General features: G+C 43.7%; 1 protein-coding gene across 2 annotated transcripts in view; it reads left to right on the forward strand.

Moving 5' to 3' along the window:
- Positions 1 to 23,171, forward strand: part of Tmeff1 (transmembrane protein with EGF like and two follistatin like domains 1) — a 121,671-nt gene that overhangs the window by 67,952 nt on the left and 30,548 nt on the right. For both annotated transcript variants that reach the window (XM_051161928.1, XM_051161923.1), the window contains one exon: positions 21,471 to 21,619. In XM_051161928.1, coding sequence (XP_051017885.1) covers positions 21,471 to 21,619 — 149 coding nt within the window. The remainder of the gene's footprint in view (positions 1 to 21,470; positions 21,620 to 23,171) is intronic.

Below are 23,171 nucleotides of genomic sequence, written 5' to 3' on the forward strand. Positions count from 1 at the left end.
CAGTTTCCTCCCCGATTCCCATAAGAGGTGTTCACTTGATAGGATAGTAATAACGCTGGCATTTAGCAGCAGTCAGGTTTGGATTTTTCCTTTCATCAGTCTCATGTTTGCTTATTCCCTGTCTTGTTCTTTCATTTTCCTATGGTGTTTAATTTGTGCATATTTGATGTTTACAGCTTTGATGCTGACTTCAGGGTCTGACAGCTAGATCTCTCTTCTTCATTTCCTGTTTCCTCTAGTGCCTATTCAGAAAACACTTTATAGGGATTTGTACTTTATTCCTTTTGTACATATTTTTGGTGTGTACTTTCAGATCATATGTTTTAATTTAGAGCTTAAATGTTTTTCATGAAAACACTGTTAATTAGCACTAATGCCCAAAGTGAGTTTATAAATCAACACCACTCCATTTTCAGTATTAATGACATAATATCAGCGGTTTGGGTGGTGTTTGGCAAAATTAAATGCTTGGTAGTTTACCTAGTACGTATAGGATAAGTGGAGTTAGGTACATGACTTCAGAATATTTTTCTTTTTTCTTTTTGGTTTTTCAAGACAGGTTTTTCACTGTGTAGCCCTGGCTGTCCTCGAACTTGATCTGTAGTCCAGGCTGGCCTCTAACTCTCAGAGATCCACCTGCCTCTGTATTCCAGGTGCTGGGATTAAAGGTGTTTGCCAGCACCACCCCGAGACTTCAGAAATCTTACTATGTTTGTTTTTACACACTGGTTACAGGATTGGCCGGCATCTATGTCCATTACAGTGGTGTGATGTGGGGAAACCTTTCTTTTCATCCAAAGCAGACAGCGGTCCATAGGACAAGCGATGCCCACCTCCAGAATAAGTGCTGCACTGTCTTTCCTCTGATGTTACTAATGATAAGGCACAATGGAACAGTAGTGTGTGTGTGAGTGTGTGCTTGTGATCCTGTGTGTATGTGTGTGTGTGTGTAATTACTCTTTTCCTTACTTTCCCTTAGGACACTTTTATAGTAGTGTTCATAGGCTACATGGCTGCCCATGATTGGCTGGGTCTGTTTTTATTCCTTTAACAATACCTCTATTTAGCCCTATTTTATACATTTCTCAGCTGTCACTTTTCATGCTTAAGTAGAAAGGGAAGATTTGGAACTAATGCAGGTTCCATTTGGACTCAAAAGTGGCTCCAAACACAACTAGGTCCCCCGTTTCTGTGGCTCCCTCCCCCTAAGACAGCACATTCCCCATCAGCAAAGATTGGTTTTGTGGGTGTCTTTTTATCTGGGGTTTTTGCAGCCACTGCTTTTGTAGAAATGAGCTCTAAGCAAAGGGAGCGGGTACCCGCAGGGGAAGGGCTTACCTCCAGGCAGAGGAGCCTGGGGACTGAGATGGATGAATAGCCAAGACCAGGCAAGGAAAGGAAGGCGAGTAGGGAGACATTGAGACAGGAAGACACTGATTGACACTTTTGTCCAGACAGTGAGTGGGGAAGCTAAAGTGCTTGGTGCTACTATAGATACGCAACAAGAGGAAATTTTGTTTACAGGCTAATCTTTCAGCCTGTGCACTACATCTGGTTGTGGGTGTAACAATGCTATTGCATTTTTCTAATTTACTTGTAAATGGGCTTTGATACCAAGAAAGCTATCTGTGGAGGCTTTGCGACTCCATCAAGACCGCCACGGGGAACCTCTGGTACAGAAAATGAAGACCTGCAGAAATTTGACAATAGCTGCTGCCTTGAGTTTTTAAAAAAAATATTTGCCTTTGAATTATGTGTATGTGGGTGTGTCTGTGTCAGTGTGAGAGCAGGTTCCCACAGAAGGCATCTATTCTCCCTCTGTTACTTGTCATTTATGTTGGGGCTAGGAAATGGCTCAGCGGGTAAGAATGATTGATGTGCAAGCATAAGGACCTGAGTTCGAATCCCTAGCACCCATCTAAAAAAGCTGGGCCTGTCTGCGTGTGTCTGTAACCTCAGCATGGGGGATGGCTACAAGGCGGATCCTAGGAGCTCACTGGCAAGCAGCCTCACAGAAACAGTGAAGAGACTGTCTCGAGGAATAAGGTAGAGGTGGATAGATGAAAGTACCCTCAGGGATGGTGGCACACGCCTTTAATCCCAGCATTTGGGAGGCAGAGACAGTCAGATCTTTGTGAGTTCAAGTCTAGCCAGGTCTACATAACAAGTTCCTGGCCATCTAAGGCTACACAGTGAGACCCTGTCTCAAACAAACAGACAAACAAACAAACAACAAGCAAATAAAAAACAAAACCAACCAGCCAATGAAATAAAACCAACCAAAAGAAGAAAATACTGCATTCCTCTTCTGGCCTCTGCAGTATGCACACCTATGCCACCCAATTATTGTTTATACATAATTGCACATATTTAGGGGGTATAAAATGTGTACTGTTTAAACCAGGGTCATCAGCATTCCGGTCACCTTGTCTTTCTTTTCCTGATGTTAAGAGCCTGGGTTTTATGCTTGTTTTTTTTTTTTCATAAAATATATAAAAGGCTAATTGGGATGATAGTGGTCCTAATGTGCTCCAGAGTTCCAGCATGGGGCTTAGGGATATACGGATAGTGGCCACTGGGTTGTCTGCTGACTATTTTCCAGGCAGGGTCTCATTATGAAATCCAGGCCTCACATCTCACTGACTTAGCCTCCTACGTACTGGGGTAATAACGCATCATGCCTGGCCGCAGCTGGGAACTTAAGCTATCAGAGAAGGAAACAAGTTCCTATCAGCGACTTTCCAAATTTGTTGTTAGACAGCCCCGTTTGGCTTTACCCATGCCATCTTTCCCCACTGCTGCAGCCTTTAGAATGTTACGATTTATGTGCCTTTATGTTTGGGCCAGCTTTTGGATTTTTTTTTTTTTTTTTTTGGGAGGTTTTCGAGACAGGGTTTCTCTGTGTAGCCTTGGCTATCCTGCACTCGCTTGATAGACCAGGCTGGCCTCGAACTCACAGCGATCCGCCTACCTCTGCCTCCCGAGTGTTGGGATTAAAAGACATGCGCCACCACGCCCAGCCAAGCTTTTGGATTTTTTTTAAAACTATACTTCATTTAGGAAATTCACCAGGCTGGAGAGCTGGCTCATGGTTAAGAGCACTGGCTCTTGCTGAGGACCTGGGTTTGATTTCTAGCACCCACATGGTGGTTTACATATGTAACTCTAGTTCCAGGGTATCCAAAGCTGCCTTATCTCTATGGGCAACAGGGACACATGTGGTGAACATGCATACCTGCAGGCAAGCCACCCATACACATAAAACAAACAAATCTAAAGATGAAAAGGAAATACACTGACATTGTTAACCAACACTCCTCTTACATATTTACACTGCACTTGAGTAGAATTGTGGGTAGTCCTTTAGTCAATGTAATGCATTTAAAAATATTTCTAATATTTTCAATCTTGTTTTCCTAAAACATGTTGGTGGTTGAGGTGATTTGAATATGTTTGAATACTTGGTCCCCAGTTGGTGGAACTATTTGGGAAGGATAAGGAGGTGGGAGGTGCTGTTAGGGGAAGTGTGTTACTGGGGGCTTTGAGGTTTCAAAAAAGCCCATGATATTCCTCATGATTGTGTCTCAAGATGTAAGCTCTCGGCTACAACTGCTGCAGCGCCATGCCTGCCTGCTGGCATGAGTCCCACCATGATGGTCATGGACGCACACCCTCTGGAACCGTGAGCCCTAAATTAAACATTTTTATTTATAAGTTGCAATAGAGAGTAGCTAAGGCAGTGCTATGAAAGTGAACACGGTAAGGTTTAGAGTCATAAAAGGGACGGACATCTGGGCACATCTGTCGGGGAGTTTCTAGACTGAGTTAACTGAGGAGGGATGCCACGCCCGAAATGGGGTGACATAAGATAAAGCTGAGCGCCAGCAGTCATCTCTCCCCACCTTCTTGGCTTAGGGTGCAAAGTGACCAGCCAGCTGCCTCAAGCTCACACTGCCACGACTTTTCCATCAACATGGTTTGCATCATCAACTGTGATGCACAATAAATCCTCAGTCTGAGTTACAGTTCTATTGCTGTGAAAAGACAACATGATGAAGGCAATTTAAAGACTAAGCACATCATTGCGGGTTTGCTTACGTTTACAGAGGGTTGGGTCATGGTGGGGAATGTGGCCTCAGGCAGTCTGGCATGGCAGATGGGGGTGGGGAGGGAGAGAGACTGGGCATGGTTTTTAAAGCCCACCCCCAGTGACACACCCCCTCCAACGCCTACTAATCCTTCCTAAACAATTCACCAAGTGGGAAACAAGCATTCAAATATATATGGGCCTGTGGGAGCCATTCAGTTTAAACTACCACACCTTCCTTGCTCACATTGCTTTTGTCAGATCACTTTGCCATAGCTATGAGCAAAGTACCTAATGCTGTGGTGGTCCACAAATTGACTTCATAATCCACTACTTGTATGACTTACGGTTTGAAAGAGAATGCTCTCAAACATAACTGTCACGGCTACATATCTCACATAGCTTTAGATATGGGTATCCATTAAAAGTCTTTATCTTTTCTCACTTTATAAGATCTTTGCTGTCAGAAGAGATGTTGCATAAACTATCTAGCGTCGTACACGTAGGTTCTTTTATTGTTAATTGATACATAAAAAAAAAAAAAAAATCCAGAACTTTGGAAGAAGGAATAGTGGTACCATAGAAATTAATTTTCTGTTTTTAAGAGTAAGAGCTATTATTTTTTTAAGTTCAGCTGCTTAAATGAAAATTTAGTTAGTTGCATTGTATAAATCCTTCCTTCCCTTTTTATCTTTTCCCCCTTCCCTTTTTATCTTTTCCTTTAATGTTTATTTTTTAGAACTTATGTATGTGCATGTCTGCACATGTATGTAGGGGTGGCCACAGGGAGGATGCTGGGTCCCCCAGAGCTGCAGGCTGCAGGTACAGATAGTCACGCGCTGGAGATGCCAGATGTGGGTGCTGGGGATTAGAGCAGCAAGCATTCTTTACCACACAGTCATCCTTTCCAGCCATGCCTCCCACTCCTTTTAAAGTCTGTTTGCGTGTGAGATGTGTGCATGCCACGACCCATGTGGAGGGCACAGGGAGGATGGCTTTGGGTGATAGTCCCTGCCTTCCACCTTGCTTTAGACAAGGGTTTCTGTTTTTCTGCTATTTCATGTGCCAGCTACCTGGCCTTTGAGCTTCTAGAAATCTGTTTCTGCTGCTCATTTCCTCATGGAGCACTGAGATTACAGACCTGGGTTACCATGCTTGACTCTCTGAGGGTGTTGGGGATTTGAACTCAGGTCCTTACACTTGCATGGCAAGTGCTTGTACCCACTGAGCCACCTCTCCAGCCTCCTTCCTCCCGTTCTTCTTTTTTTTTTTTTAAAGATTTATTTATTATTATGCATACAGTGTTTTGCCTGCATGTAGACCTTCATGCCAGAAGAGGGCACCAGATGGTTGTGAGCCACCATGTGGTTGCTGGGAATTGAACTCAGGACCTTTGGAAGGTCAGGCAGTGCTCTTAACCTCTGAGCCATCTCTCCAGCCACCTTCCTCCCCTTCTAAGACAAGGTCTTACAATGTAGCCCAGCCTAGTCTTTGACTTCTCAGTCCTCCAGCTTCAGCCTTCCAAGTGCTAGGACTACAGACATATGCAATCATATCTGGCTTCTCTGCTTTCTCAGGCACTTGTAAACAGATGTGTGCACGCGTGCGCACATGCGCACACACGCACACACACACACAGGCATACACATATTTCTGGGTCTGGGGATAGCTCCATTGGTAGAGTGCTTGCCCAAACCCAGAGTTCAATCCCCTACACTTCATAAACAGTTTGGTGGGATAGGTCTGCAATCCTAGCACTCAAGAAATGGGCATCATGTGGATCTGGAGTTGAGGGCCATTCTTAGTTACACAGTGAATTGGAGGCCAGCTTAAGGCAAGACTGTCTTAAAAACAGCCAACCAACCAGCCAGCCAACCCTTTGTCTCTACCTCTTCAAACAGTCTATGAATAGCACCTGGTTTAGGAATGACTTAAATGTCAAAAAAAGCTTTTCCTTCCTAGCAATGCTTGTGATCTCTATTGTATGCACCTCCTTTCTCGCATGCTCGCTAGCTATTTTCAGTCATTTATAATTTAAATTACTGGGGCAAGAGTTGGCTCAGCCACAGCAATTAAGAATACTTACTGCTCTTGCACTGGACCCAAGTTCAGTTCCCAGCACCCATGGTGTGGGTAACTCACAGCCACCTTTTAACAGTAGCTCTGGGAGACCCAACTCCCTCTGCTGGCATCCACAGGCATCTGCACTCGTATGCACATACTCGCATACAGGCACACATATAAGGGTTTAAAAATAGCAATTTAAATAAAATGACTTCAGAGGTACTTTTCCCTTTCCCCGAGCCTTGCATGGGGTTTGGTGGCTGCATTCATTCATCACGACTTACCTTTTGAGTTTCTATCTGGAGATATGTGGATAAGGTTCCAAACACAGCAGCTCCTTCGTAAGTGAGGTTTCAGCACTCCAGTGTGACAGCTGTGAGGTGTAGGGACTTCTTAGATGGCCCCCTCAGCCTTAGAGCTTTCAATCAACATGCACTTTTCGGCAAGTTATATATCTAAACCATGTGCTTAGAATACTCCCCTACCCTCTCCCCTTTCTCAGTGGCATTTCTAATTTGTCCAAGGCCTTAGTTATTGCTGCAAGACAGTTACTAGCCATTCCTCTCAGCAGTGTGGTTCCTAAGGCTAGGACTCCTTCCCTTTGATGCCTTTATGTACCCAACCCAAATCGCTGCCCAGAAATGGTTGGAGGCATCTCTAGACTCTCCAGGCATGGAGACGAGACAGGCAGGCTATGAAATCCCCAAATGGTTCTCTTTGAGCTTTGTGTGCTGTGCTTGGTGGACATGGGCTCCGCTCTTCTGCCTATTTGATGCAATCTGCTCTTTGGGGCGGCTGTTTCTTTCTTACCCCTGTGTGATTTAAGTACCTGAGAGCTGCCCAGAGAATTGTACAGTGTGTGCTGTGGTAGAGAGCACCTGCTGGACATCTTTGTCTGCGAGCTGCTGAGGCTGTTTTGGCAGATTCTGGGGCAATGCTACAGTCTGATGACTCTCTCCCGTTGTCACAGTCTTGATTCTGGACATACAAAATAGTAAATTTAAAAATAATTTAGGGGGCTCACAAGGGCCCACAGCTGGCTGGGGACCTATTGGCAGTTAATGGCTGCTGGGGGAGAGGGAATGAAGTGTCTTCAGGGGTGTAGCCTTTGGTAAGTTGCCCATGATCTGGTAATAAACCCACTCACGCTCATGCAGGTAACTCTAGTCACACTAGTGGCTCATTTTTTTTTTTTTAAACTGGTGGCTCATTAAGAAAGACATGGGGCTGGAGGGATGGCTCAGCTGTTAAAGGCTGACGTGAAAGCAGGAGGGCGGCTCTCTCAGAAGAATGGAACAGGAGGGAGAGTGAGAGAGGATAAGGGAGAAATATGACCAAAATGTATTAATATACGTGTATGAAGTTGTTAGTAAACAAAACAAAACAAAACAATTTGTTTAATGAATTTCTTTTGTGGTCCCTTAGTCTATAATAGAAAAAGTATTTTAAGTCCTTTCTCTGCTGGTATTTCGTGTGGAATGTAATCCAGATGCTAGCAAGGAGAGGAGAGAGACAGAAGAGACACAGAGAGAGGTAGAGGCAGAGGAAAGGACTAACTGGGAATGGTGTGGGCATTTGAAAGCTTCCCCACCCCCAGAGAAGCCTCTCCTCCAACAAGGCCACACCTTAATCCCTCCCAAACAGTTCCACCAACCAGGGTCGAAGCATTCAAACCTTTGAGTCTGTGGTGGCCATTCTCCTCCAAACCTCCGCAGGTTGGAGGCTTAGGATGGCCTTTCATTGTCAAATTGTCAGCACTCAGTGTTTTGGATCTGTTGTTCACTTAGAGCTGCTTGTGAGGATTTAATGTATTGAACTTGTGACAGGCATGATTAGGTGTTTGTTAAATCTAAATAAACTCACCTGAATTAGTTTAAACCAGTGGTTTCCTAATTGCTAACTAACCTATCTTGGGATGAATGGTACTTTCTGTGCAGAGTTAGAAGAAAGAAGAGAAAGCATTAGATGTGTTTGAGTGATAGTATTAATGCTGCCTTTCAAGTATGCATAACATTGAAATATTTCAAAGGGATGTCCCCCCCCAAAAATCTTATTTGATTCTGTCATTACTGTTAGGAGGTATTGTTCCAATTTTAAAGACTGGAAGCTGCAATTTACCAAAATCATAGCTCTAAATCATAGAAGTCATTTTATTTAGTCATTTACTTACTTACATATGTATTTATGCCTTTGAAAGTCACAGTGTTAAAAATTGAAAAGCTATGAACGGCTGCACAGGGGAAGGTCTCTTGCCCACCCGTGTTCTCAGTCACTCAGTTGTCTTCAATCATTGTGATTGGTTTTTGTTTAATCTTCCAGGGGTGTTTTATGCATGTGTAAGCAGATACATGCATGCATTTGTTTTCTTTTATAAAGTCATCGCAGTGCATCTTGGCACAGTCTGTACCTTGCTTAAAATTTTCATTTCAACACCTCCATTTTATCCAGGAGTGTTTAATGCACATGTGCAATCTAGGGAACCCCCTATGTTCCTGGCTATACAATAAAATAACATCAACTTTGTGGTATCAGCTTCATCAGGGAATGAAAGGGCAGTAGCGTTACCAGGAAAGCTCGCAGAGCTGGAACCACCAGGAGCCTCTAAATCAGAGCCTGGGTTTTGCCTTTGGGGAGTTTATGACATTGCTTCTTAAAGAACTTGGCGGTATTGTCGAATCTCTCTGCAGCTGAGATACCTGACAGGACTCATTAAAAAAAAAAAAAAAAAAAAGATTGATTCTGCTTTGTGTGTATAAGTGTTTGCATGCATATATGTATGTGCACTGTGCGTGTGCCTTGTGCCAGAAAGGGGCATCAGATCCTCTGGACTAGAGTTATAGTCAGTTGTGAGCCACTGTATAGGTGACGGGAATCAAACCTGGATCCTCTTAAAGAGCTGTCAGTGCTCTTAACCACAGAGCCATTTTTCTAGCCCCCTGACAGGAGTCTAATGTGTGGATGAATAGCATATGTGTATATATGTATGTATACACACATATATACATAAGCATACACACATATAAATGTATATATACATAATGTATCCACGCCCACCCCATTGTGCATATATGGAGGTCAGAGGACAACTTCCAGGACTTGGTTCTTTCTTTTTATTATGCGGGTCCTGGGGATTGAACCATTTTCTTAGTCCCACTGTATTTTTGATTATTTTTTAAGATTAAAAAAATGTAAAATGTCTGTGTGTGCAGATGGTTGCCGAGACCAGAAGAGGGCTTTGGACCCGGTGTAGGTAGAGTTTCAGGTGCTTGTGAGCCACTGTGTAGGTGCTGGGAACCAGCCCTGGTCTTCTGCAGCAGATGCTCTTAACCACTGTACCATCTCTTCAGACCCTTTTAAACATTTGTTATTTAATTTTTGTGTGCCATTGGTGTTTTACCTACATGTATGTCTACTATGTGTTAAGTGCCCATATAGGGCAGAGGAAGGAGTTGGATCCCATGGAACTGGAGTTAAAGATAATTGTAAACCTCAGGGTAGGTGATAAGAACCAAATCTGGGTTCTCTGAAAGAACACCAAGTGCTCTTAACCAACGAGCCATGTTGACTCTGTTTCTTAGCAATTAAACTTTATTGTGCAACCCAACTAGCTTATACAAGAAGGAAAAAGGTTAAAGGGACAAAAGAGTGAACCTTCTGGTAGCCGTTCCACGGGACGGATCCTTAGGTGTCTCTCTGACCTGCGTGCTGATCCAGCTTGTCCGCTGCCCCCGCACGCTCTCTCTGCAGCCGACTTTGTTATTTTCTCTTCCCCAACTCCCTGAGTCACGTGGGAAGGACCGGCTCCTTCTCCGGGTGAGGGTCCATTAGAAAGATAATAGTCCAGGTGGGGTTCCCAGGTCTGCTTCCTGAATTCCAGACCCAGGATGGCTCCACTCAGTCTGTCACAAGGTATTCATGGGGTGCCCCAAGGGTAAAGCCCGCCAAGACTGCTCCCACCTGTGACAAAGCTTACTCCTTCCCACAGAGCCACCTCTCCAAGCTCTGCTCAGTCTCTTTTTGATTGATTAAAAAGGCTGGGGATTTAGCTCAGTGGTAAGGCCCTGGGTTCGGTTCTCAGCTCTGGGGAAAAAAAAGGTAACACACACACACACACACACACACACACACACACACACACACACACACACACACACACACACACAGCCTTGTCTGTCTGTCTGTCTGTATGCCTGAAGAGGGTACAAGAGAGTGTTAGATTCCCAGAGCTGGGGTTACAAGCTGGTTGTGAGCTGCCTGATGTGGTGCTGGGCACCAAATTCTGATCCTGTGGAAGAACAGCAGATGTTCTTAAAGGCTGAGCCTTTTCTCCAGCCCCTAACTGGGTTTCCTTCCTTTTGTCCCCTCCCCCCTTTTCTTTTGTCATTCTCTGTTCAGCCTGTTTTCCTGACTTGAGTATTTTTAAAGAACCAACTTTTATTTTTGATCCTCTTTTGTTGTAACTGTGCTTTTTATTTCTCCAGTATATACCACCCCCCACCTCACATTTTAAAGGAAAGTTTAATACTCTTTAAAACCTACCAAAAGCAGATTGCAATGCAGGCAGATCACCTAAAACGATCTCAGTTCTCAGCATGGCAAATATTCAGAATATACAATGTTTGAGGATGGATATTAGAAGTAAGAAAGATATAAAAAAAAAGTCTGCTTTAAAGAATAATAGCAAAAATATGTCAGAATTAATCTTACTCAAATATGAGTAATTGTGGTCTAGGTAACCTGGATAAATGCTTCCAATGTTCATCCTTTAATCCGCATGAGCTCCTACGCAGCTGTCTGTCGGGTGCACAAGAGATGTTCACAGGTATACACACCAACAGGGAGTGGCTGGCTTTTGTTTTTCTTTTTAAAGATTTATTTATACAGTATACAGGGTTTTTACCTGCATGTACACCTGCATGTACTCCTGCAGGTCAGAAGAGGGCACCAGATCTCATTACAGATGGTTGTGAGCCACCATGTGGTTGCTGGGAATTGAACTCAGGACCTTTGGAAGAACAGCCAGTGCTCTTAACCTCTGAGCCACCTCTCCAGCCCTTTTTTGTTGTTCTATAGGCACTTCCTATATGTGTCTCCACTGTCTCTTTGCATTTGGTTAGGTGCTTCTTTGGAGATGAGGGCTGACAACATTCCCTGCTGGACAGTTTCTGGTCACCGGAAGGAGGACCCATCATTTGCTGATATCTGCCTTCCCCACACCTGTCTTCTTTGTACCTTTTCATACCATGGCTGCGAAGTAACCAGTCTCTGAGGTGAAGCCAGGCTGCTGAAAGTTGTAGTTCGTGATCTCACTATCAGCCTCATTCTTTCCTGTCTAAGCGTGGGATCCCCATGCAGGAGTCTCCTCACACTGGCCACCAGTAAACTCTGGGCCATGCTTGAGGGTTCATGTGCTCTGAATACTGCTGAGCTTCCTGCAAAGCTTAGAGGGGAAACACCACGCTGAGCCTAGTACACTGTGGTCCTTCAGGACCCTGTTCTTAAACTGTTCAGCAGCTGACTGGCCCATGGCTGGCTGTGTGCATTCCTCAGCTACATTCTTTCATTGTTTTCTTTCTTTCTTTCTTTCTTTCTTCTTTCTTCCTTCCTTTCTTCCTTCCTCCTACCCTCTCTCTTTCTCTTTTCTTCCTCCTTTTCTTTCTTCTTTCTTCCTTCTTCCTACCCTCTCTCTTTCTCTCTTTCCTCTCTTTCTTTCTTTCTTTCTTTCTTTCTTTCTTTCTTTCTTTCTTTCTCTCTTTCTTCCTTTCTTTCTTTTTGTGTGATCACCAGCATGTGTGTAGGCCAGAGGAGGATATTCGGGTGTTTTCCTCTATAATTCTTCACTTTGTTTTCTTGAGATGGGCTTTTTCACTGTTCCTGGATTTTGGCCTATTTTGGCTGGTCCTCGAGCCCTGTAATGCCTCTTTTGCCAGTGGTAGGGCCTCAGATGGTCAAGGCTATGCCCAGCCCATGGGTCCCGTTGAGCCATTTTCCTAGTCCTAACTTATTTTTTTTTATAGCAGTGATTTTCTTTTCACCCATTATTTTATGACTTATGAAAAGACATAGAGGTGAGGGACTGAGCAAGGGGGTTTCTCTGGAAAAGTGTTTCAGGAGGAGGGAAAGCCCCAGGCAGGAGTGCCCCTGGTGTGTCAGAGAAAAAAGGAGGTGGTTGGTGGGAAGACTTTTCCTGATGTCCATGCTCTAAAATTCGCTTTAGGTGACAAATAAAGAATGTCATCTCCGATACCCTTCCTTGAGTTTAAAATGTCTTAGTTTTGGTTTCCTTTTAACATTTGTTTCTGTCTGGAGTAAATGGCGTGGCTGTGGCGGACCAGCACAGTCAGGTGCAGTCAGTGGTTGAGGAATGCTTTGAGTTTGGAGGTCTCACTCAGCTGTGATTTCTCATGCCCACACCTTGTTGTCTGTGGGCATCATGCCCTCCACTACTCTTGGCAGTCTGGGAACACCTGTTGTTACTGTCATCAGTTCTGTAGTGGCCTTTGCAGTTTAATATTTCTCTCTTCTGCTCATTGCTTCATGGAGGGGGCCTTTACTTAAGATACTAATTTCATTTAATTTTATTTTTTTAGATGCCGTAGACAGCAGTCAGTGGCAGTGGTTTGGTTATAGTTCTTGGAAGTAGATGCAATTGTTCCATCTCACTGAGGAGCACTCGTGTCTGCCAGACATTTGTTCAAGGCAGTTCCTGGTTGACCCCAGAGCCCACCATAAACAATGCCACTTGTCAGGCGAGTGGTTGTTGTTACTCCTCACAAGACTGGCATAAGGGATTGTTGGTTTTTTTTTTTTTTTTTTTCAATGCTTTTCATGGTTCTGAACAGGTCCTCAGCTCTCTTCACTTGCTGCAATTTCTATTTTATTGCAATTTCAAGTTTGCCTTATTTTTGTCTTGTAAACTAGTGGTGGGCATACATCTTCTGCAAAGAGTTAGATGGTAAATCCTTCAGGCTTTGCAGGCTATATGTGCTCTATTATAAATATAAATAAAAATATATAACATTTATAATATAAAAACCCTTCTTAGGGGCTGGAGAGGTGGCTCAGTGGTTAGGACTGATTGCTGCTCTTCCAGAGGACCAGAATTTGTTTGCCACTATCCATGTCAGGTGGCTTACAACTGCCTATCACTCCATCTCCCAGGGAGATCCAATTCTGGCCCCTATAGATGCCTGCTTAAACCACACACACAGAAAAAAAATTTTATTAGCTTGTGTATATACAAAAACAAGCTTTAGATTGCATTGACCCATTGCTATAGTTTGACAACTCTTGTTTTGAATCACCCAGTAAATTTTATTGATTATTCTTTATTCTATATCTATTAGAGTCTATTAAACTATCCATTATATGTTCTAATGATTAGAATGTCTGTCTGTCTATCTATCTATCTATCTATCTATCTATCTATCTATCTATCTATCTATGTATCTCCATCTATCTAGATATTTTGGGACAGACTCATATCCCAGGCTGGTCTTGAACTCCCTATGTAGTTGAGGATGACCTTGAACTTCTAATCTTTTTGGCTCTGTCACCCTAGTACTGGGGTTACAGGCATGCATGTGGTATTGGAGATTGAACCCAGAACCTTGGACTTGCCAGGCAGGAACTGTACCTCCTGGGCTACACATAACGAGGTGATAATGAATGGTGCCTTAGTTCCTGCTGTAGTTGTAGATCCTCCCCCCTCACACTTAGTGTTTGTTATTCTCCCTTCTCTTTGCCTTCTTGTCCTCTGTCCATATTCGCCATTGTTCTGTCCTACAGGCAGAAATCTGCTTAGTGGGGCCATTTGTTTCATCCCTGCCCGTGGTTTCTTCACTTCTCCCATAAGTTGTCTCTTCCCTCAGTCACGTCCTTTCTACTGTAAACTCCCCTCATTCCTGGGGGAGGGCGACTGAAAGGAGCAAGCTCCCCTTTTCGTATCAGTCCTTTTATTATCTTTAGCTCAGTTTCCTTTTCTAATGGGAATTTATCAAAAAGTCTGTTGACTTTGCCAGATTGCTTTTTGAAGTTAGTTTCACTTGTTGTCTCCGTGGCTGGATCTGCTGTCTTCCGCTGATCTGGTCTTTACACGTCAGTGTGCAGCAACAGCCCTTGCCCACAGGAACAAGCATTCCTTTTGCTTTGAAGGATAAATACATGTACAAGACGTTTTGAATGTAGGAGATATTTGGAAACCTTGTCTTATTTTTGTATATAAAAACAACTGTTTCCTGTGAATGGGAGGGAGCACGGGCAGGGTAGAATGCAGTGTGAGCACACCAGGGCCTGCGTTTTTGCTATCAGTGAGGTGTTTTATTTATGGCATGTACCCCACAACCCTCCTCTTTAAGCCTGGAGGAGAAGAAAGTGTGAAAACGAGAAAAATGGGGGAGGGAAGTGGGACCCTTTGCTTCATAAATAGCTTCCCAAATAATTTAATATCCCAGGTTTTGAGTAGTAGAGAAGGCTTTTGGACATTTGTTTAATGGAAAACCATGGTTCTGGTCGAGTCATCTTTGAGTCCCAGTGATTTTTCCGTATTGGATTCCTTTTAATGCTGTTTCCAAGTACACATCAAGGTTTCTAGTAACAGTGTGGGCTTACCAGGAACAAGTCAAGCTAAAGCTAACATAAATTTCTTTTATTTATTTATTTATTCATTTATTTATTTTTTGGTGGTACAGTAACATTTCCTGTATCAGGGATGAGCAGAGCCTTAGTGGCAGTATCTAAAAGTCTTAGCCAAGAATGTTTGCCAGCCTGAGGCGTGTGAGACAGAAAGGCAGGCAGGTGGTACGTGCTCCCCATGCCTCTCCTTTATGAGATGGGGCCTCATGTAACTCAACCTACTTGCTATGTAGCTGAGGATGTCATTGAGCTTCAGGTCCTTCTGTGGCTCTCGAGTGCTGGGGTTATAGGTCTGTGCCATCATTCTAGTCGATGCAGTACTGAGGCTCAAACCAAGGGCTTTGTAGAGGGCAGGCAAACACCCTTAGCAACTGACTCACATCCATAGCCCACGGCTTTTCTTCATGGGTGCTCAGTGGCGGATTAATTTTTTGTGTGAGTTCTGAAGGTAGTTTTCTAATGATTCTAATTTTATCAGTGTTTCATTGATGACTTAATAAACTTATGTAATATATGTGTTTAACTTATGACTGTCAATCTAGGAGAGATATTAAATGGTGGTCATCACATGCAGGCCTACAGTATCCATTTCTTACATTATAGCCTCACCCCCAGAGTTAATACCAACTCCCCAAATCCAAGATGGTGCCATCATCTGGGGATCAGGCATTTAAGACAGGAGCCTGTGGGTGGGTGGGGGGAGAGAGGAGGGGGGAACACTTCATAATCAGTCCATACCAATGAACAGTAGGTAGAAGAAAACAGAGATGCAGGCTTTGGGCTCATTCTAGGGGAGAAACTAGCCAACCATGAAATGTGCTGCTGGTGAGATACGAAGCTGACCATCGCTGCAAGTGCGCTGGCAGGCTGGGTGACAGTGTGTCAGATCTTGCTCAGGGGAACCCTGCGTTGGCTTGTTGGCTTTCTACAGTGCCCATTGAAGGGGGAGGGGATGAATGGGAGGGGAGGGAAGAGAAGGAGAGAACTAAATGTTTGTGTAGATGTTTTCACTCACATGTAGTTGTGGCAGTTTTCCAGATTTGTCCCTTACCCCCTCTCATCTGAGAACAACCTTTGTTACTTAGCTAACCTAGGACACTGTCTCGTTCTCTCAGTTCCTGTATTCTAGAAATCAAATAACGGCACAAGATTGTTCTTATTTTACTTGTTGGTGAATATTGCTCTTATGAATTTAACTTTTTTTCTTTTGCTCTAAAGAAAACTTATATACTTGGGGTAGCACAAACATTGGACGTGCTTCCACGAATCTTCCCTCCCAGCCAAGGAACAGAGTTCTACAGTGTTGCTCTCACAGCTGGCGAAACACCAGGGGAAAGTAACCTTAGAAAGATTGGTTTTGCTCACTGCTTCAGAGGTTGAAGGTCATGGTCACTTGGCCCTGTTGCTATGGGAACGTGAGCAGCTGGGCAGATAGGGCATAATGGAGCCAAGCCGTTCACCTCAAAGTGAATGAGAAACAGAGAGAGGGGAAGGGCTAGGGCAAGATGTATCTTCCGTGCTTCCTCAGCGTAGATTCCACTTCCTGATTCCCACTGTCAGTGATGCTCTCAAATTATGAATCCATCGATGGGTGAATCCGTTGAAGGAAGCAGAGCCCTCCTGATCCAATCACTTCCCCAAAGTCCTCTTCTGAATTCCACTGTACTGGAAACCAAGGCTTCAACACTCAAGAATTTGGAGGTCACCTATATTCATGCCCTAAATTTACTAGAACTCAGGACTCCCCTTGATTCTCCCTCCTGTTGACCCAGTAGACTGCATTTTGTCTAAAACATTTCCTTGCTTGCTTTATACTTTTATTCTATGTGGTGTATCTCTTAAAATATGTATTATTTTGCTGTTGATTTACTTACTTCTTTTCCTCTTCGAATTTTTGTTTTATGTATATTGGTGTTTTTGTGTGCATGCGTGTCTGTGAACCACATGCATGCAGTGCCTAGAAAGGCCAGAAGAGGGCATCAGATCTCCTTGGGCTGGTCGTGAGCCACATGTGGGTGCTGGGAGTAGAACTCAGGTTCTCTGGAAGGTCAGACTGTGCTCTTAGCACCTTGGGGAAGAAAGAGAGTTTTTTTTTTGGCTTACATGTCCTTATCACAGCCCATCACTGAGGGAAGTTGAGACATGAATTGAAACAGAATGCTGCTTACTGGCTTATTCCTTATGATTTGCTTGGCTTGCTTTTTTAATACACTCTAGGTCCACCTGCTCATGGGTGGTACTGCCTACATCTTGCTGGGCTCGCCCTGAGCCCTCCTACATCAATCATTAATCAATAAAATGTTTCACAGACTTGTTAAAGGCCAGACTAGTAGAAATATTTTTTCAACTGAACTTCTTTCTTTCCAGATAGATGACCTAGAGACTTGTATCAAGTTGACAAAACAAACAAAACAAACAAACAAACAAAACCCCAAAATAATAAAACAAAAAATCCACATGCATTTTATTTTCCCCCAGACAGGGTCTCTCTGTGTTAGCCTTGGCTGTCATGGACTCGCTTTGTAGACTAGGCTGGTCTCGAACTCGCAAAGATCTGCCTGCCTCCGCCTCCCAAGTGCTGGGATCAAAGGCGTGTGCCACCAGCCTCCCACATGCATCCTTGGCCTTTTCTAACAGTACTGCCTTTGAGATTCCTTTAGGGCATTGCACATAGCTGGAGTCCACTCATTTTCACTGTGTGTTGGAGTTTGATTGATGGTACCACATATTTCTATGGCCCCACTTTACTGCAGATAGCCATGTGGGCCATTCAGTATTCTTGTGAAAAACACTGTACTTAATGTCTCCCGGTGCACACCTGTGAGAGACTTTAAAGGCCACTGTGAGGCAAGCACAGTGTACTTAATGTCTGCTGTGCACGCCTTTGAGAGACTTTCCAGGCCGCCCAAGAGTGACACTGTGAAGCAAGTGCAAGCCTAGCTGTTCATGGGAATGGGCAGTTCCACGGTGGTTGTCCCAGGCCATGGTGCCAGCACCTGCTCCTCCTCCTCTTCCTCACTGTGCTTGGTGCTGTCACTGTTTTAACTCTTGTCACCGGTGTGACTTTGGTTCTGTGGTTGTAATCTTAGTTCCCAACTTGTGATTACTAAAGAGATACCTTATTAGGCTGCACGTGTTTGTAATACTGTGCTTAAGCGCCTTCCATTCTTACTGTTTTTTCTCCCTTATTTCCCCATTGATTTTATATCCTTTAAGGAACTGGCTTCTATTTATGTATTCTGGATACTAATTTTTTTTGTTGGTCATATGGGCTTTAATTATCTTTTTTTCTAATTTCAAAGTCAGATTTATCAGTTTCTTACCTTTGATCTTCTAAGTCTTTAGTGTTTAGTTTTATCTTTCACGTCTGGTATGTAGAGTGTCAGGAATTAAAGGAATCTTCAAACACAGAAGAAAGGAAGAAAATATTAAAGTGGGCCCCTCCCCATGTGCTTATCATCCGTCTTCAAACGGCTGAGTTTGTCTCACCTTTCTTCGCTTCTTAACTTTTTTGGGGGAAATATTTTAAGCAAACCTCAGATTCAGAGTGTGTGCATGTGTGTGTGTGTGTGTGTGTGTGTGTGTGTGTGTGTGCGCACGCGCGCATGTGTGGGACTGATTTCATTTTTCTGTTTGCTGTATGAGTTACTGAGTGATGTATTCCTCACAGTGGTCCTGTCATATTTGCTTTGCAGATTCTGAGACTATCTTAAAATGTTTTGGAATTACAAGGGAATCGCCTAACTTCTGTATGGTGATCCTTTTTGCTTCTTGTCCTGAAGTCTTTGGCATATGATGCTAACTCTACCACACCAAGCATGCCTCCTTCACTGTTGGTTCTCTCTTCTTATTTTTTGTATCATCATATCTTTTTTTTTTGTTGTTGTTGTTTTGTTTTTTAGGGGGTGTTTCAAGACAGGGTTTCTCTGGGTAGCCTTGGCTGTCCTGGGCTCACTTTGTATACCAGGCTGGCCTCGAACTCACAGGGATCCACCTGCCTTTGCTTCCCGTGTGCTGGGATTAAGGGTGTGCGCCACCACAGTATCATCACATCTTAATATCTCTCTCTCCCTCTTTAGTTATGTGTGTATGATGTGTCTGTGAGGGTGTGCACGTGTTAGTGCAGGTGCCTGTGGACTCCAGAAGATAGCATCAGCTCCGCCCCCACCCCCGCCCCCAGGAGAGCCACCTGATGTGGGTGCTGGGAACCGCAAGGGCAGGTATGCTTTCCAGACAGAGCCTTAGCACTTATTCTGTAGGCAGCATAGAACTTGCTTATGTAATTTTATCCAGCCTCTTAAATGTACTCTAGGTGTGTGTGTGTGTGTGTGTGTGTGTGTGTGTGTGTGTGTGTGTGTGTATACAGCCCCCCACCATTGACTTATTTTGTCTGGCCTTTCTTCTTTCTGCCCTGTTTGGATTCTTTCTCTGTTAGTGTTGGATGACAGTGAAGACACCGTTGCTATCTTCATATTCGCCGTTTTCTTAGCTTTATGCAGATATGTTTGCACCTTGTTCCCTCATTTGTGTTTGTATTTCAACCTTCAACCTTAGGATCCTTTCCCTGTGTTTAGAATTCCTTTCAACAGTCAACAGATGCACACTAAGACTTTGTTTCTTTCTATGGTGCTTTTATTTTCTCTCATGTATTTTTCTGGGACCGGGGCGTAGCTCCATTGGTGGAGAGTTGGCCTGGCGTGCATGAAGCTCTCGTTGGATTTGATTCTCAGCACTGCGTAGACTGAGCATGGGGGTGCACGTCAGTGACCTCAGCACTTCAGAGGTGGAGGCAGGAGGTTACCAGGACTGGAAGGCCATTCTTAGCTATTTTGTGATTTGAGGTTGGCCTGGATAAACAAGACCCTATCTAAAAAATAAAAACAAAAACAAAAAAACAAAAACAAAACAAACCATTTCTTTCTCTGTATAGAATTCTGCTTAATTTCAATACATTGTAAATATTATTTTATGTTCTTTGGCTAAAAATAACTTGGCTTTTGTATTACCCAGTTCTTTTTATGCTTGACATTTTTTTAAAACCTTTTGCATTCTTAGTTTTTTTTTTTTTTTTTTAAAGCAAAATTTCACTATTTAGTGTGTAGGTTCTCTATTTTTTTCTGTTTGGTGTTTGTAGGTACCTAGATAAATTTCTATTTTTAGTTTTAGAAAGCTTAAAGCTAAATTACTGAGCACATTGTCCCGTTTCATTTCCACACCCTTATTTTCTTCTCAGGATTTCCCCGAGCTTTTATGGCTCTCGTCTGTGCCTTTTAACCTGTTTTTCATATGTGCCACTTTGTGGTCTGCGAAGTTCCTGGTCTTTTGTTTCCCTAGTTCTCCAGTTTGTGATTTGTTAACTTTGACTATTGAAAATTTTCTTCTTATTTTCCAATTTTGTTCTTATTGCCCATTGTTTATTCGTAGAAGTTGTGTTCGGTTCTTTTGAAAAGGTCTTTCTGTATGTGTGCACGTGTGTGCATGTAGTCCTGTGTGTATATTCATGTGTGTGCCTGCATGTGCACATGTGTTTGGAGGTGGACTTACTTTTCTCACTTGTGCACTGTGGAGAACCGCAAAGACCCAGAGGAGACCCTGTTCCTTCAGCTATTTGCCCAGGGCCCTGTCCGGTCCTTCACCTCTTCAATTCTGCACTGGGGACCTTAGAAGAACCGATGTGTTTTAAGTTGGAATAGAGAACTGGCTGTGGTTGTGGATTCTCATGGGAGAAGTTTTTCCTCCCAGTGTTCAGTGCCATGGCTCTGGACATCTCTGTTTTAAAAGCGTTTTCTGTGGCCTATTGAAACTCACGCCAAGGCTTGTAGCTTTTTGAAGGTTTCTGTATTCTCTCCCTTGGGTGGGTCATTGTTTTATGTCTCCTGTTCCCAGAGGCTCACAAAACCAAAAGGCTGATAACTGGATTTGCCCATTTGGTAAATACCTTTAAGGTGAAAACTGCCTTTAGAAGCCAGGACTTTTCTCTCTGTTTTCATGTCACTAGCTTTCCTACCAACTTTGGGGTGTATCCAAGAGGAAGTTTTAAAATGACTTAACTCAGTATTGTTTTCAGTAGGAGGGTGGTGGGGTTTGCTGGGCCACAGTGCTGCTAGAGATTATGTCATCCCTACTGTTCTCGGCAGGGTGCACCTGGCTGCTGTGCTGTGGGGCTCTGGATACAGTCGAGAGAGGCTCAGTTGCCCAGGTAGATGTGTTGCTAGAAAGCACTTTCTACCTAGTTCATAGCTATTATATTTTTAAATCGTCTCAACTGTTGGGTGTAGGGATATTATTATGTATTTAACAGGTGGATAAATGAGACTTTGAGGAAGATGATGGATACAAAGCGTGACCTTTGGTTTAGAACACTGTTCTGTCCCCTTCTCATGGTGCCATCTTGTTTTTAAATGAATGTTTCTGACATTGAACAGCTCCTCGTGGTTTGATCTAAAACTGAAAATTCTAGAGACTACCGACTGGGGTGAGATCATGTCTGGAAGACATGATCTCCAAATCTATGCCTGAGAGACAATTTTGGTTGGGCACCCAGTTCCCTGGTGTATAGGTGACACAGCATCGTTCTGTCTTGTGCTGCAGAAGGCAGTGAGAAAGACAGGAGCCACTGTTTGCTGTTGTTGCACTGTGAACTCTCTTGTTGCCCAGTGTAAGTGATTGTTGTCTTTCTCAACAGGTGTGTGTGTAATATAGACTGCAGTGGGTACAGTTTTAACCCCGTGTGCGCTTCCGATGGGAGTTCCTATAACAATCCCTGTTTCGTTCGAGAAGCATCTTGTATAAAGCAAGAACAGATCGACATAAGGCATCTTGGCCACTGCACAGGTAAACGCTCTGCATTACTGTATACTTTAAAGCTTCGTCTGTTGTTCATTTAGGCAGTTGTTTTCACCCTCCCCAGACACAAGCACGTCTTGCCTGTTTGGCTATTAAGCTTACCCTTTCCTGACGTGAGACTATCTGAGTCTGCTTGAGATGGATTTATAGTTCTAAGGTGATCTCAACTTCAATTATAGGGAGAAGTTGAACTAATTATTTAAATTATAGTAAAACTGTACATTTGCTGTATATATTTGAACCTTCCCCCTATAGTGTAGGTGTTCTATTTTCACACAGTCCCCCTTGTCCCCTGCCTCCACCACAGCAACACAGTTCTATGCAGTTACGGTTTTTAGTGTAAAGTTACAGAAAGTAAAGGAAAACTCCACTCACCCTTCCTGCTTATTATGGTTTAGGAAACATGAACCATATAAGAAGAAGTTTTGTTTTCTTCTCCTATAGAAATGTCAACAGTCACTGAAGCCCGTGACATAGGCGTCTGCCCTCGGTAATATCCTGTTGGCTGGGATGGTGGATCTAGTAACTGGTGGGCGCCAGGCCCATCCTCATGGGCTAGGATTATATCCCCTCCGGCTTTGTTGTCCCGCTCCCTTTCCCTTTGTTCTTTCTGGGGTTACTAAAGGCATGTGCTTTATCTGAGTGAGGGCAAGAGGGTTGTAAAGATGAGTTCATTACTTTGTCTTAGTAATGAGTTGTTTGTCACACACTTCCCATACCCTGTTCTGAGCTGCTAGCAGATTCCAGAAGGTCCTCAGAGGCTTTCCAGGTAGGGGCATGATGGAGGAAACAAACTGTTTCCTGGCAGAGAGATCCCATGGGTAGACTTTGCTCATGGCTCTGGTCTTGGAACACAGTTTAGTTTATTTCATGTAGCGGCATTTAGAACTTAGGTGGGACGTTTGAATGGCCCTCCCGGGAATATCCAGTTCAGAGCACTGGGCGAGCTGGAGAGTTTTAATAGAAATGAATGCCGCGTTGGAATGGTGGAGTCTCAAGTTTTATTTCTTTTAGTAATTTTCTACCCACACCTAAGTGTACCTCCGCATTGCCTCTCTCACTGGGTGTTGAAGGTGGAGACTTATGCCTCTCAACAGGTGTTCGTGGCTCCCTTCGGTCCTCACAGTCCAGTGCAGTTCACATAAAAGGGTTTAAATGTTGTTTGGCAATATTCAGAGATTCATATTGATTGTAACCACTTATCTACAGATAAATGTGGTAGGAAAAGATAAATCTTGAGCTCAGTGGTTCTCTGCAGAGAGAGAGAGAGAGGGAGGGAGAGAGAGGGAGGAGAGAGAGAGAGAGAGAGAGAGAGAGAGAGAGAGAGAGAGAGAGAGAGAGAAGGAGAGAGATCCTCCAAGGAGGTGTTTGCTATTTCAGTTTACACAGGAATTCCACTCAAAGTAGGTGTCGTTTGAACTGATGTCCAAATGAAATCTGCTTATTATGCGGAGATCTACCTGGGATCACTTGAGATCCGAGACAGAAAATGGACCACTGGTGATGAGAATGATGGAGACCTCCCCACAGTGTTGTAGAT

Source organism: Acomys russatus, chromosome 2 (assembly GCF_903995435.1).
Source record: "Acomys russatus chromosome 2, mAcoRus1.1, whole genome shotgun sequence".
NCBI lineage: Eukaryota > Metazoa > Chordata > Mammalia > Rodentia > Muridae > Acomys > Acomys russatus.